The sequence below is a fragment of the Gracilinanus agilis genome, chromosome 3, assembly GCF_016433145.1.
Source record: "Gracilinanus agilis isolate LMUSP501 chromosome 3, AgileGrace, whole genome shotgun sequence".
NCBI classification, from domain to species: Eukaryota; Metazoa; Chordata; class Mammalia; order Didelphimorphia; family Didelphidae; genus Gracilinanus; species Gracilinanus agilis.
In genome coordinates, this window is record NC_058132.1 from 359,838,773 (window position 1) to 359,852,840 (window position 14,068).

A 14,068-nucleotide genomic window follows, 5' to 3' on the forward strand; every position below is an offset into this window, starting at 1 on the left:
TTTATCTTTATGTTTAAAGGAATTTAGATAAAAAAATATATTAGAACAAGTTGCTATCCTGTTATTGTTCTTGTTACAGAGTTTTTCAAAACACTTTGCAAATCATAAAGTATTATGTAAAAGTTATTATTGCCATCATCATTGCTGTTTAGCAAACTATCATGAAGGTGGCTAAAATAAGTGGGTCTTTATTTTAATTGAATAAAAGCATAGAGGTGAAAGAATAGAAGAAAAGAGAAATAAGGAGGAGTACCAAGCAAAGAAACACTACAATACAATAAAGTTACTAAATATATATAGTTGGAAGGGAGGAATAAAAGGAAGAATTTTTAGTATTTGCTTAACTAGTTGCAGAAAATAGCTAAATAAAAGAAGGAACATTAATCATTTAAATAGATGCAAAGCATTTGGAATAGAGTAGACAAATGGAAGAGGAAAAATATTACTACTACTACTACTACCACCATCACCTTTCAAGTTTCCTTCTATTTATAATTTTCAATGATTCCTCTTTGCTCCTTTTATTTCTCAGGATTTTCGACATTACTAAGCATTACTAATATAATTTTCTAATGGGAAAAGAGCAACATAGTATCTCAGAGTTTTGTGTACAAATATATTCCATAACAGAATACTCTGACCAATTTTAAACCCCGCCTTAAGGTTATAAAACCCCTTGGCAACATTACTTACTCACTGACACATTTATATATAGTTCCTTTGAAGGCAATTGCCTTTCTAATGCTGTTGCCTAAATTTATGCTTACGTGGAATCAATGAATGATATGCTTCTTTTAAATTTCTGAGTGTTAACAATGATATATCTCTCCAACTTAAAGAAATGAGAGATAATGATCTATTTAACTGAAGAGTGTAGAGTTAAATATTTAAATTCTCAAGCTAAAGACATTAATATGAAAGATCCTTTTATAAACCACTGAGCCTTCTCCAGAGATAGCATGGTATTATTTTATGAATATTATATGTATGAATGGCTATAGAGACAAATCAACAATATATAGCAAGTACAGACTAGTATAATGAATCAGTATTTTATGCAGTTAGAGACCAAATGTTCACTGATGTCATCAGTTTAAGAAACTCCTACTGTGAAAACCTTCTCTAATACAGATAAGATCTTTATCTTGTAGGTAACAAAATCTTAAGGAATTATCTAGAGCATTGAGATATTTAAATAATTTCACCATTGTCATACCTAGGGTATGCATCAGAGGGAGGAGTTAAGTCCAGGTCTTTCTGATCCAAAGACTGGCCTTCTATTTTTTTTTATTTAAATTTATTTATTTATTTAGAATACTTTTCCATGGCTACATGATTTATTATTTTTTCCACCCCTTTTCCTTCTCCCCTCCCAGAGCTGACAAGAAATTCTACTGGGTTATACATGTATCATTGTTCAAAACCTATTTCCATGTTTTTCATATTTTCAGTAGAGTGATCTGTTGAAAACTATCCAACAGCTCCAGGGGTCTGGGAGGTGACAATTTAGGTGAGAAAGAATGACAATAACTTTTGACATGAAGCTTCAAGTTTTATATATACAGAATTCAAAATCCATTTCACACAAAAGCACAAAGAAGTTTTGCATCTGCGCAGACATGCCAAGGTTTCAGAATTACTTCATGATTGGTATATGCTTTTACAAAGCACAATAGAGTATAGTAAGGGGATAGATCATGACTGACATATGACTTACAAAGCACAATAGAATCATAGTTGTACAGTAGCTCAAGGTAAAGGAATTACCTCAAAAAGATTAGATCCAGAATGAAACAAGATTCAGTGTTGAGAATGAGTCTCCTATTTATCTACAAGCTATTTTAGTGAAAAGTTTTATACTTCTAGAGATAACTTCATGAATAAGTTTTTTAACATTGTGTTGGAAAGCATCTGGCAGAATATTTAACTGTCTAGCTTGCCTGATTTTGACCTTAACTGTCTAGGAGAGCACTCATAGCCTGGCAGCTTAATTTCTGTCTTTTTGTCTTTGAGAGAAAACTGTTAACTCCTTAATTGCTGGTTTACTATATAAGCTACTTAGGCTTTTTATAAATCTTGAGGCTGTCCTTAAAACTAAATTAATATGTTTTTAATAATGAAAGGAGCCATAAAGAGGAGTCAAAGGTTTTTGGATAGGCCATCCATTCTGTGACCTGACTTTCAGGTCACAGAAAACAGCATAGAGACTTTGCAAACTATGCTGGTTCTGATGCGGTCCATAGATTATGCTAATAGACCATATTTCTCTCTATTGCTTTCAACAGTGATTTTTTTAACATTAAAACCCCAATCATAACCCCACTGAACCATGTGATCAAGCAATGGTTTTTCCTCTTGTTTCTACTCCCATAGTTCTTCCTCTGAATGTGAATAGCATTCTTTCTCATAAGTCCCTCAGAATTGTCCTGGTTCATTGCATTGTTGCTAGTAGAGAAGTCCATTACTTTCAATTGTATCACAGTGTTTCCGTCTCTGTGTATAAAATTCTCCTGGTTCTACTCCTTTCACTCTGCATCAATTCCTGGAGGTCTTTCCATTTCACATGGAATTCCTCCAGTTCATTATTCCTTTGAACACAATAGAATTCCATCACCAACAGATACCAAAATTTGTTCAGTCATTCTCCAATTGAAGGGCATCCCCTCATTTTCCAATTTTTTGCCACTACAAAGAGCGCAGCTATAAATATTTTTGTACAAGTCTTTTTATTTATTTTTTTAAAACCTTTCACTTCTGTGTATTGGCTCCTAGGAGGAAGAGTGGTAAGGGTGGGCAATGAGGGTCAAGTGACTTGCCCAGGGTCACACAGCTGGGAAGTGTCTGAGGCCAGATTTGAACCTAGGACCTCCCATCTGACTCTCAATCCACTGAGCTACCCAGCTGCCCCCTGTACAAGTCTTTTTATACTGGCCTTCTATTAACTCTGCTACCCAACTTCTAGTAAATCTTTGAACTCTTTCTGTTTAGCCTTCAGCTGTGAGGAGCTTATTGTTGTTGATTTAATTAATAGGTTTCTAACTTCCATAAAAGGAGTAGTAATTGAAGACCCATTTTGATTTCATATGCATGTTCATATTTTATGAGTCTCCTGGTTCCAATTCCAGAAGTTGAAGGTGGCTTCAGTTCCAGTTTCTAGCCCAATCTAAATCCTGCAAAGATATATGAGGGAAAGAATTCTAGACCAAAAGAAAGCATGCAATTCTATTGCTCTGAACCAGTACAGCATCCATTCCAGGTGACCGATGGTGTCTATGTGCACTATTGCTCAGAAATCAATCCATGGACTTGTAAAGTACAAACTAGAAAAACCTCAATCAAACTTGTCCTGCATCAGACCACTTTGGGAGCACTCAAAGCTTGCAAATTCCCAATGTGAACTTTCCTTAAGAGCAAGGAATAACACAACACTCAATACCCTGAGAAAGTAACAACAAGGCCGGCTCAGATCTCTACAGAGATGAGCAAAGTCTGGCCCTCATATAAAATCCCAAGTCAGAAAGGAGGGTGGAAGGAGCAAACAAAAAAATAATCAAAATCCAAAAAATTGTTACAATGACAGAGATATTAAGATACTATAAATCTAGAAAAAAAGAATAACTCTTAAAAAATCTGAAAGCAAAGCCTCAAAGAAAAAACGCAACTTGATCACAAATTCAGATAGAATTCCAGGAAGAGTTAAAAATAGTTTGGGAAATTTTGTTTTTTGTTTTAATTTTCTTTTTAGTTTTGGGGTTTTTTTTAATAAATTAAATGAGAGTACTAGAAGAAAAAAATATTGAAAAAGAAATGAGAGCAATGAAAGAATTGGAAAAGGAATGAAATTCAAACCTCACCTATGCAACATACTCCACAATGCCTCCATGAGACAAGAAGAAATGATAAAACAAAAACAAAAGAATAAAAAAAAAGATGTAAGCTATCTCCTAGCAAAATTCACTAGAAAAACAGATTGAGGAGGGGAAAAAAATTGAGTCATTGGACTATCTGAAAGCCACGACCAAAGAAAAGAGCATAGATTTAATTTCAATAAATGTTTTTTAACCCTTACTTTCCATTTGGAATTAATACTATGTATTGCTTCCAACGTAGAGAAGCAGTAAGGGCTAGAGGAGTCATGGGCAAACTTTTTAAAGAGAGAACCAAAGGAAAGGAAAAAAACTTTATGTGGGCTAATATAATTTATTAAAAAATAACAATGATACCTTTTACTAAATTCTTGTATTTTTGTGATACTAAGCCCTATTAATGATTGAAAGATTATGAAGGAGAAGGGCCGCATCTGGCCTGCAGGCTGTAGTTTGCCCATCACCAGGCTAGGCAATAAGAGTTAAGTGACTTGCTCTTGTTACATAGGTAGGAAGTATGTAATGTCGGTTTTGAACCCAGGATCTCCCAGTTCTAGTCCTGGCTCTCAATCCACTGAGTCATTTAACTAGTCCCCATTTTGAATAACACTTAAAAGAAAATTGCCTATATCTCTTATTATGATGGGGTAAAGGAAAAATAGAAAGAACCCACTAGTCATTTTTTGAAAGAAACCTCAAAATGAGCTCTCTCAAAAACATTATTACCAAAATCCACAAGTTAAGGAAACAAATATTGCAAACAGCCAGAAAGAAATAATTTAAATATCTTTAAGAATCCATAGTTAGAATCACATACAATTTAGCAATCACCACTTAAAGGAGTGGAGAGGTTGGAATATGACATTCCAGAAGACAAAGAATTTACGCTTATTGTCAAGAATAATTTAGCCAGCAAAACTGAGTACAATCTTAAGAGGTGGAAAAATAATTCTTTAATGATATAGAGATGTTTAACACACTCCTTATGAAAAGGTCAGAACTGGTAGAATTTTTAAAGTTAAAACATAGTAGTTAGTAGAAACATAAAAAGGTAAATATAAACAAATAATGATATTGGACTAAACAAAGATAAAATTTTCATATTCTAATACAAGGAGATCATACATGTGTCTCCTATGAGCCCTAATAAGAGAGATCTTATAAGGGATCTAGATAGAAGGCCAACCATTAATTCTTTTATGCCTGGATAAATCTTTTTTAAAATGGAAAGGGAAACAAAGAGAAATATACTAATGGCAGTAGAGGAAGGAGAAGAAAGTTTGGTAAAATTATCTAATATAAGAAGAAAAGGGTAGGGGAGAGTAACTGACATTTGAACTTCACTCTCATCTGAACTAATCAAAGAAGGGAAGAATATATGTACACACACACACACACACACACACACACACACAAACACACACACACTTAGAGACACAGTTGGGTACAGAAACAAATTTCATTTAACAGTAAACTAAGAGGAAAAGGGAAGAAAAGAGGAGGAATTAGAAAGCAGATAGGGTACAGGTTAGATTATTTTATTCTTAACGAAAAGAAACTCTAAGATTATTCAAAAACATTTATAGTTCTTCTTGAGGTGACAAAGAATTGCAATCTGAGGAAGTGTTTCATTAATTGCAGAAAAGCTGAACATGTTACAATATATAAATATGATAGGATACTACTATGCTATAACAAATTTTGAAGGAGATAGTTTCAGAGAAACCTGGAAAGACTTGCACTAACTGATGCATCATGAAGTGAACAGAACCAGTTGAACAATTTATGTAATGACATCAATAATATAAAAACAAAAAAAAAACTTTTTAAAAACTAGGAATTCAGATCAGTGTAATGACAAACTTACAATCTTGGAAGATTAATAATGAAACATTCTGCCTTCTTCCTGATAGTGTTGAAAGACTGAGAGTATAGAATAAGATATGGTTTGGGGTTTTTTTAGACATGATCAGTGTTGAAATTTATTTTTATACATGTTTTTAATAGGGAGTTTTTTTCATTCTCAATTAGAAGAGGGTTTGAAAGGAGGGGAGAGAGGATTTTCATTAATCAAAAAATAAAATTTAGTTTTAAAAAAGAATCAGAAATTAAGGATCTCATTAATTTATTTGACTATATTGTTATAAGCATCTAACTACTTTATCATTTTAAAAATGCCATGATCAAATGAGATATTGTAAAACTCTTAGCAGAAGTCTTGTGTTAAAAATACATTTTGTTATGATCCCTATGACCACCCCACTAACTAGTATAATAAGAAGATATGTGACTAGAATAAGATGATAATAATAATAATAGGAAACAGGAACTAAGAATGCTTAAGAGGAACATGAAGATCTCTCGCTAAAACTATATACTAAGTTAATGATGACCAAATCTCCAGAGATTATGTACTAAATTAGGGAAAGTCAACTAAGTCCCAGCAAATTGCCCCTGGACTTCAACTGCAAGATATGTATGAGATACATGCAGCAAAGCCAAAAAATAATATATTAACAAAACAATCCTACAGTGGCAACCTTAGATTTAGTCTATTACCCCCATACTAGAACCCAATAAAAGTGGGTCTTCCAAATCCTGAATTTCAAGGACTCCATGTTCCTGGAGTGCTCCCAATTCAAATCTGCTATTACATAAATGACTCTATGTACCTCTCTCCTTCTCTTATTCCTTTACCTATGCCATCTGTCTACTGACCATACCAAATTAAAGTGTGATTGAAGCATTATCCCCATCTACCACCAGCATGATCTTTCTCAATGATTATCCAAAGAACCAGCTTACACTCCCTAATCCAACCAGGACTCAAATGTGGTCCTCTCACTAGGCATAAACTAAACTTCTAGGGTAGGATAAGTTGTCAATAGCTGCACCTAATGTGGGAGAGTATGGTGCTAAGAATATATTAGTAAAAACCAAGGGCTGGGGGCAGGTAGGTAGCACAGTGGATCGAGCCAGACCTGGAGACTGGAGGACCTGGGTTCAAATGTGACCTCAGACACTTCCTAGCTATGTGACCCTGGGAAAGTAACTGCACTCCAGTTGCCTAGCCTTTACTATTCTTCTGCCTTGAAACCTATACTTGTAGCAATTCTAAGACAGAATGTAAGGGTTTAAAAAAGAGACTGACTACTGAATACTAAACCCTTCTGGCAGGGACTTCCTTCAACAATTGGGCTTAACAGAACACGTGGCATGAGGTAGGTGCTATATAAATGCTCATTCCCTTCCCTTTACCCCTTAGGTACTAAATAAAATTGCCTTTATGAAAAATTAAGTAACCTACTTGATTTCTTATGTGCATATACATGGGATTTTTGTCTATTTGTTTTCCAGTCTTACAGGCATTTGGGATTTTCTTGGCAAAGACATTGAATGTTTGTCATTTTCTTCTCTAGCGCATTTTACAGAGAAGAAAACTGAAGCAAACAGTTAAGTGACTTGCCCAGGGTCACACAGCTAATAAATATCTGAGGCTAGATTTGAACTCAGAAAAATTACCCTTCCTGATTTCAGGATCTTCATTCTATCCACTGCACTATCTGGCTGTTCCTAAAGCCCACATGTAATCATATCACTTCCTGCTATTCAATAGATTGTGGAGATACCCTGTTGCCTCTAGGATCACCTACAAAGCCCTCTTTGACTTTTAAGTCTTTCACAACTTGGCCCCTCTAGACTGGACTATTTTCTTACACATTATTTCCTTTCTTACATTCTGCAATTAAACCATATCAACTTTTTTCTTGTCTTATACAAATGACTCTTCATCTCTGGCCTCCATACCTTTGCAGTAGCTGGCCCTCATGTCTATAAGGTATTCTCTCCTCTCTTCAATCTCCTGGAATCTGGTTTCCTTTAAAATTCAGCTCAAATACCAGTTCCTACATGGTCTGCCCTGGTCCCCCAGATCTTAGTGTTATCCCTCCCCAAACTGCCCTGCATTCATTTTGTGTACATTATGTAGAAGTCTATACATTTTAATCTTGTCTCTCCCATTACAATATATGTTCCTTGAAAGTAAAAATGATTTTATTTTTGTCTGTCTCTCTCCAGTGCTTAGCATTGGGTATGGTACATCCTAAATGGTTAATAGATTCTTGTTCCTCAGTGATAAAGCAGTGAAGTCCCAGAGAGTTTACATGGGTACCAATTGTATGTGCAGAGCAATGTACTATACACTAGAGGGTGGGAAGCAGCACAAAAATAATTAACTATCTGTACATTGAGAAAATTCTGTAAATTCTTAATTATGGCCAGTTATCTCATCAGCTATATTGTAAACACATCTTCCTTGCATCATATATTCACTCAATGACTCAGCAACATTTTTACTAAGGAATTTGTTGGTAACAAAGATAAAGAATCATATAGCATCCGAGAGATATTCATGCATTATAACTTAGTCACTTTAATAATATTCTCCAAGTCATGACCAGTCTTCTTTTCTAGTCTAAAGCAATTTCTTAATTTGGATCGGTGATCTTAAAAACCCATTCAGCTACCAAAATTGATCTGCGATTTCATCAATGCAGACATTTCTTCTGATGATACATAGACCATTAAAGGAAATGTTTATCCATGCCAACCCACTCTGTGCAATTCTAGTCCATGTACTCCCATAAGTTCATCATAGGAGGTCCTCACAAAACAATGGGTATCTTCCTTGCTTTCTCCTGACAATGTAAAGATATTAGTCAAGTATAAATATCATCCATCAGTTCTACCTTGCTCTCACCATGATACCAGCCCTTTTGTTTCCTGATTTTTTAAGCCCCTATCTTCCAACTTAGAATCAATAAGGCATACTGGTTCCAAAGTAGAAGAGTGGTAAGAGCTAGGCAATGGGAGTTAAGTGGCTTGCCCAGGGTCACACAGCTAGTAGGTGTCTGAAGCCAGATTTGAACCCAGGACTTCCCATCTCCACACCTGTCACATTTTTTTAAAAGTTAAATTCCAATTATCCTTTGTAATTCCTTGTTTATAATGTCACAGTCTATGCCTTATGGCTAATACTAATTTTCAATTCTTTGGAGACTAATCTTTCATGCCTCATGGTTACCATTAAGCTATCAGCCTTTTTAAAATGGGTCTTTGTATCAGGGAAAATTTTGAGGTCATTAAAGAACTTTGCAATTGGGATATGGAGAACGGGAAAGAAATTACAATAATTTGCAGCATTTTCATAGATGGTTAACCTATATAAATCAATTTCCACAACAAGGAGAATAAAATAAATTATAAACCACCTTACTCGGCCAATACTTGACTCACTTGGCAAGAGAGATATAATGGCAGAGGCCAACACCAATTTAGCACATAAACTTGCATGTAACAACTGTGATTAATATTACCTCATAAAACAGAAAGAAACAGCAAAAGTTAAAAACCATTTTAAAGAAAATTTGGAAAGACACCCAAGTTACTAAGGTCTTTCTAGATTAATTTAAGCAAGAAACATGAAGAAGAGAAATAAATGATTGAAAAGATCTTCAAAAATTTCTATAACAAATTCCTTTCAACATCAAGGATATTGGAATCTAATCTCATTGTCCTAGTTGTGCTGATAGCAGGTAGAAACGTCCCTACAGAGAACAGAGATAGGTAAAAAAAATTGGATCATAACAAGTATATTCAAAGGATGTCTGTTCTTAAGGTGAAAGAATTGTGAAGGCATTGAGAGATCTATTTTCAATATATCTGAAGGAGGCAAAGGTGCTAAAGGAAGAGAAATAACTTGGACAATTAGGGGGAAAGTAGCCAAGAAAACATCAAAACTCACATTCAGATCAAAATGTTTTCAAAACTCTCAGATGTCTCTGAAATTTTAGGATGAAAGTTGTCCCTCTTTATTTGCATTTAAGCTAGTCTAGATGTTAGTTCCCTTTCTCCTCAGGGTCTCAGTGACTAGAATAATCCTCATTAATAATAAGTTAGCATTTATATAGCATTTTAAAGTTTGCAAAAGTCTCCAATTTGGCAACCTTGAATTCTGGATTAAATTCTTAATTCTAAGCACCAAATCAGTTTCTATGCCCTCTTAAATAAATTAGGAGTTATTTACTCCTCTGTTACCACAAGTCCAGTACTTTACAAGCTTAACTCACAAACACCTGAAATGATACTGAGAAAATTATAGGAATATCTAATTTTACAAGCACAAAATATTTTTTTATGTAGGAAAGGCGGGGGGGGGGGGGGCTGCTGGTCAGCTCAATGGATTGAGAGCCAAGCCTTGAGATGGGTGGTCCTGGGTTCAAATCTGACTTCAGACACTTCCTATGTGACCTAGGCAAGACCCCATTGCCTAGCCTTTATCACTCTTCTGCCTTGGAAATAATACATAGTATTGATTCTAAAGAAGAAGGTAAGGGTTTTTTAAATTAAAAAAATTTTTTTTAATTTTTTAAAAAGTAGGAAAAGCCCACATATACAAAAAATTTTATACTAATTTTTTCTGTAGTGGCAAATAACTGGAAACTAAGGGGTTCTCCTTCAATAGAGAAATGATTGAACAAATTATGATATATGAACTTAATGGAATATTATTGCATTATAAAAACAATGAAAAGATCAGTTACAGAGAAATCTAGAAAAACTTGTACTAACTGATATGGAATGAAGTGAGAAGAATGTTACATAATAGCAACAACATTGTCAAAGAGAACTTTGAACAGATTAAAAGCTTTAATGAAGTGACCGACTATGATTCTAGAGGATTAATGATGAAATATGCTATCGGCCAAGGGGCAGAATTAGATGTGGTTTTTTGGCATAGCCAATTCAGGAATTTGTTTAGCTTAACTCTACATGTTTGTTACAAAAAATTTGCTTTTCTTATTGAAGAAGAAGGGGAGATGAAGAGAGAGAAAATAAATGCTTGTTTGTTTTTTGTAAACAGAATAGAAGTTAAAAAATAAACAATAAGATTAACTGCTTTAATATTTAAATATGTGTATGTTCATATGCATATAAATGCATACATATACATACATATGTTTATATATATACATATATATATATATATCACTAGATTGGGTTTAAAGGTGGTGGGACTGTAAACAAGTCATTAACTCCTCAACATTATAAGTAAAAGGAATTTCCATACCTGACAGTTGCTTATACCAATGAAATCATAAATCTAGTCCCTGGTGATTTGTGAATCATCTTTTATACTCTAATGGCACCTAAACTATTCATGGCAGAGATATTTGTTTTGATTATTTAATTCAGATAATATTGATTTTTGTCTCTAGAAAAATAGCAGGAATTATTATTTTAAGGCACTTTAATAATGGGGCATTAACTATAGATTTTTGAGTTGGAAGAGTATTTTGTTTATTTTTACTAACTTTAGTGGGCTAAGAATTTTGTTCCTTTGCATCTCTTATACTCTTCATAAGTTACAAATAAATTCTTTTTTTATTAACTCTTATCTTCTGTCTTAGTATCAATTCTAAGAAAGAGGAGTGGCAAGGACTAGACAAACAGGTTTAAGTGACAGAGTTAGAAAGTGTCTGAGTTCAGATTTGAACCCAGGTCCTCCAAACTCCAGGGCTGGTGCTCTATCCACTGTATGAACTAGCTGCCTCTAGTGATCTGAATTCTGATGAAGACACTCCAAAATTCATCTAACCTAATCATTGGAAAAGAGACATACATTCCAACCCTATCCTCAGAGTCTTTTTGGCTCAATGTGGACTCACAGAGCTTGCATACATACAGAAAGAATAATTTTTGAGAACCCACAGTCACCTTCACATCAAGTTAAAGAAACCAGTGGAGAACTCTAGTATGAGGGTTAGAAGAAAAGAAATCCCTACACTTTCATCTCTCTAAACACTCTTAATTTCTTTAAAACATCTTCATCTGAGCACTAAAGATTTGAAGTTGGCCACTGTAAGCTTGCTGTCAAACAGGATGAGGGAGCTGCAAGGTACAACAGATCATATTTTCTTATTCTCTCACAAATATAAACACATCAATTTTTAGAGGGAAAATGCCACTCCAAAACCTAAAGGATCCCTTTCCTCCAAACTCAAGTTGAACATGTTTTTCCTTAGACCTCATAAGCTATGAGGATTTTTTTTTTACTTTTCTTTTTGCATCCTCATCACTTAGCACAGTGCCCTAGCACATAGTAGGTGCTTAAAGAATGCTTGTTCACTGATTCTAATATTTCTTATCATGTTCTATTTTATATTGTTGTTGTTTGTGTATATGTCAAATGGTAAGCCCCACAAAGGCAGACATGCTATTCTATTTATCATTATACTTCTCTCTTAGCATAATAGTCTTCTTTACATGAGGGACATTTAACAAGAAGTTGAGTTGAATTTGGGATCGACTGTATTAGGATTTGCAGAGAGACATGGTGGAAAGAGTGATGGACTTGATGTCAAAAGACATGGGTTTGGGGGCAACTAGGTGACTCAGTGGATTGAGAACCAGCCCTAGAGATGGGAGGTTCTGGGTTCAAATATGGCCTCAGACACTTCCTAGCTGTGTGACCCTGGGCAAGTCACTTAATCCCCATTGCCTAGCCCTTACCCCTCTTCTTCCTTAGAACCAATACCCAGTATTGATTCTAAGATAGGAGGTAAGGATTTCGAAAAAAGAAGACAGTCCTGCCATTTAACCTTGTTGATTCTGTTTCTTCACCTGTATAAGTGAATAGAATTACATTATATTCTAAGGTCCCTTTGATTTCCAAATCTATGACTTTCTGATTAGTATCTAAAGACAATGAAGTATTGATAATCTTTCTCTGCTGATCCAACTTTAATGCCACAAAGAGAGACAATTGAATTAGTTTTCATTGAGTAACAACATTTAGAGCTACTTTTCATGCAGGCTGTCCCAGAACTGAGAACATCATCTCCCAGTTTACATTTCCAGTGTGAGTTGTAATTTTAAAACAACTGATTTAGAATTCTACCTTTGCAGATTAAAAAAGAAAGACATATCCCTTGTTGTTCATAAGAGACATAAAATGAGCTCAGTAGCTACAACCCTCGGAAATAATTCACCAAATGGAAAGGTAGACTTGAGCTACTGCCTGCAAAACTTTCCCAGAGATTGAACCGACAGCTTAAGAAAATTATTTTGCTTAAACGACTGTGGATTAGATTAAGGTTCATCAATCACAAGTTACAATTACTATTTCAAAAGGAAAAAAAATCAGTCAATAAGAAGCAGCTCAGGGAACAAATCATCTTTTTTAAACCCTTACTTTCTGCATTAGTAACAACTCTGAGGCAAAAAGTACCAGAGCAAGGCACATGGGACTAAATGACTTGCCCAGAGTCATACAGCTAGGAGTATCTGCGACCACATTTGAACCTACGTCTTCCCATCTCCAAGCATGGCTCTCAATCCCCTGTGCTTCCTAGCTGAACCAGGGATCATATCTTTAAGACAAAATCAATGTTATAACATCATCCTAGAACACAAATTGAGAAATGAGAAGAAGCTTGATGCTACAGCTACAGCAAGGCCATCAATACCTTTGCCTTCCCGACAGCTAATGGTCACGGTAGAATCTTCAATCCATTTCACAATTCCATCTATTTTCCTTCCAAATTTCTCATCACTTGCAGAAATTAATTCAGATTCAACGTCATGATTCATGCTTTTAAAACTTGAATTCTTCCTAGTCTATTAAATACATCAATTTTTTTTTACCTACACAAATAAGGGAATCGATTTTAAAGCATCACTTACCTGACATCCTTGTTTTCTCAGACAGGTTTGTTTACCTCCATAAGTAAAATGTATGCAGTTAAAAGAAATAAATGCCTGCAAATAGCTTTCTGCTAAATGATCCTGCTCCCCAGCACTAGAAATAACATGGCAATATGCCTGTTCTTCATCTGCAACTAAAGTTTTCTTGCCTGTTTCTTAAAATCCTTTGTGTGCACTCGGTTCAGTTGCAAACAGGAAATGTGGTGATAGAGGCTTCTTCAGCTGAAACATATAACTGCTGGGCCCCTCTCGTGTTTAGTAACAGGAGAAGAAAACTCCACAGGCCCCTCTCCATTTGGTGTCTGATCTTCAACAACATGAATATAACAAGGAAAGAAATCATCCAACTAAGACACAGGCTACCCCTGAAGGAATCAGGTTGGGCCAATCCATCAACATTTCTTCAGGGCACTCTATGGAGAGTTGAATTCTTCCCT

General features: G+C 34.9%; 1 protein-coding gene across 1 annotated transcript in view; it reads right to left on the reverse strand.

The window, feature by feature from the left end:
* LOC123239512 (T-cell receptor-associated transmembrane adapter 1) overlaps positions 1 to 13,658 on the reverse strand; it is an 81,153-nt gene extending 67,495 nt beyond the window's left edge. The window contains exon 1 of the mRNA XM_044666792.1: positions 13,611 to 13,658. Coding sequence (XP_044522727.1) covers positions 13,611 to 13,617 — 7 coding nt within the window. The 5' untranslated portion in view covers positions 13,618 to 13,658. The remainder of the gene's footprint in view (positions 1 to 13,610) is intronic.
* Between the last annotated feature and the right edge of the window lie 410 nt (positions 13,659 to 14,068).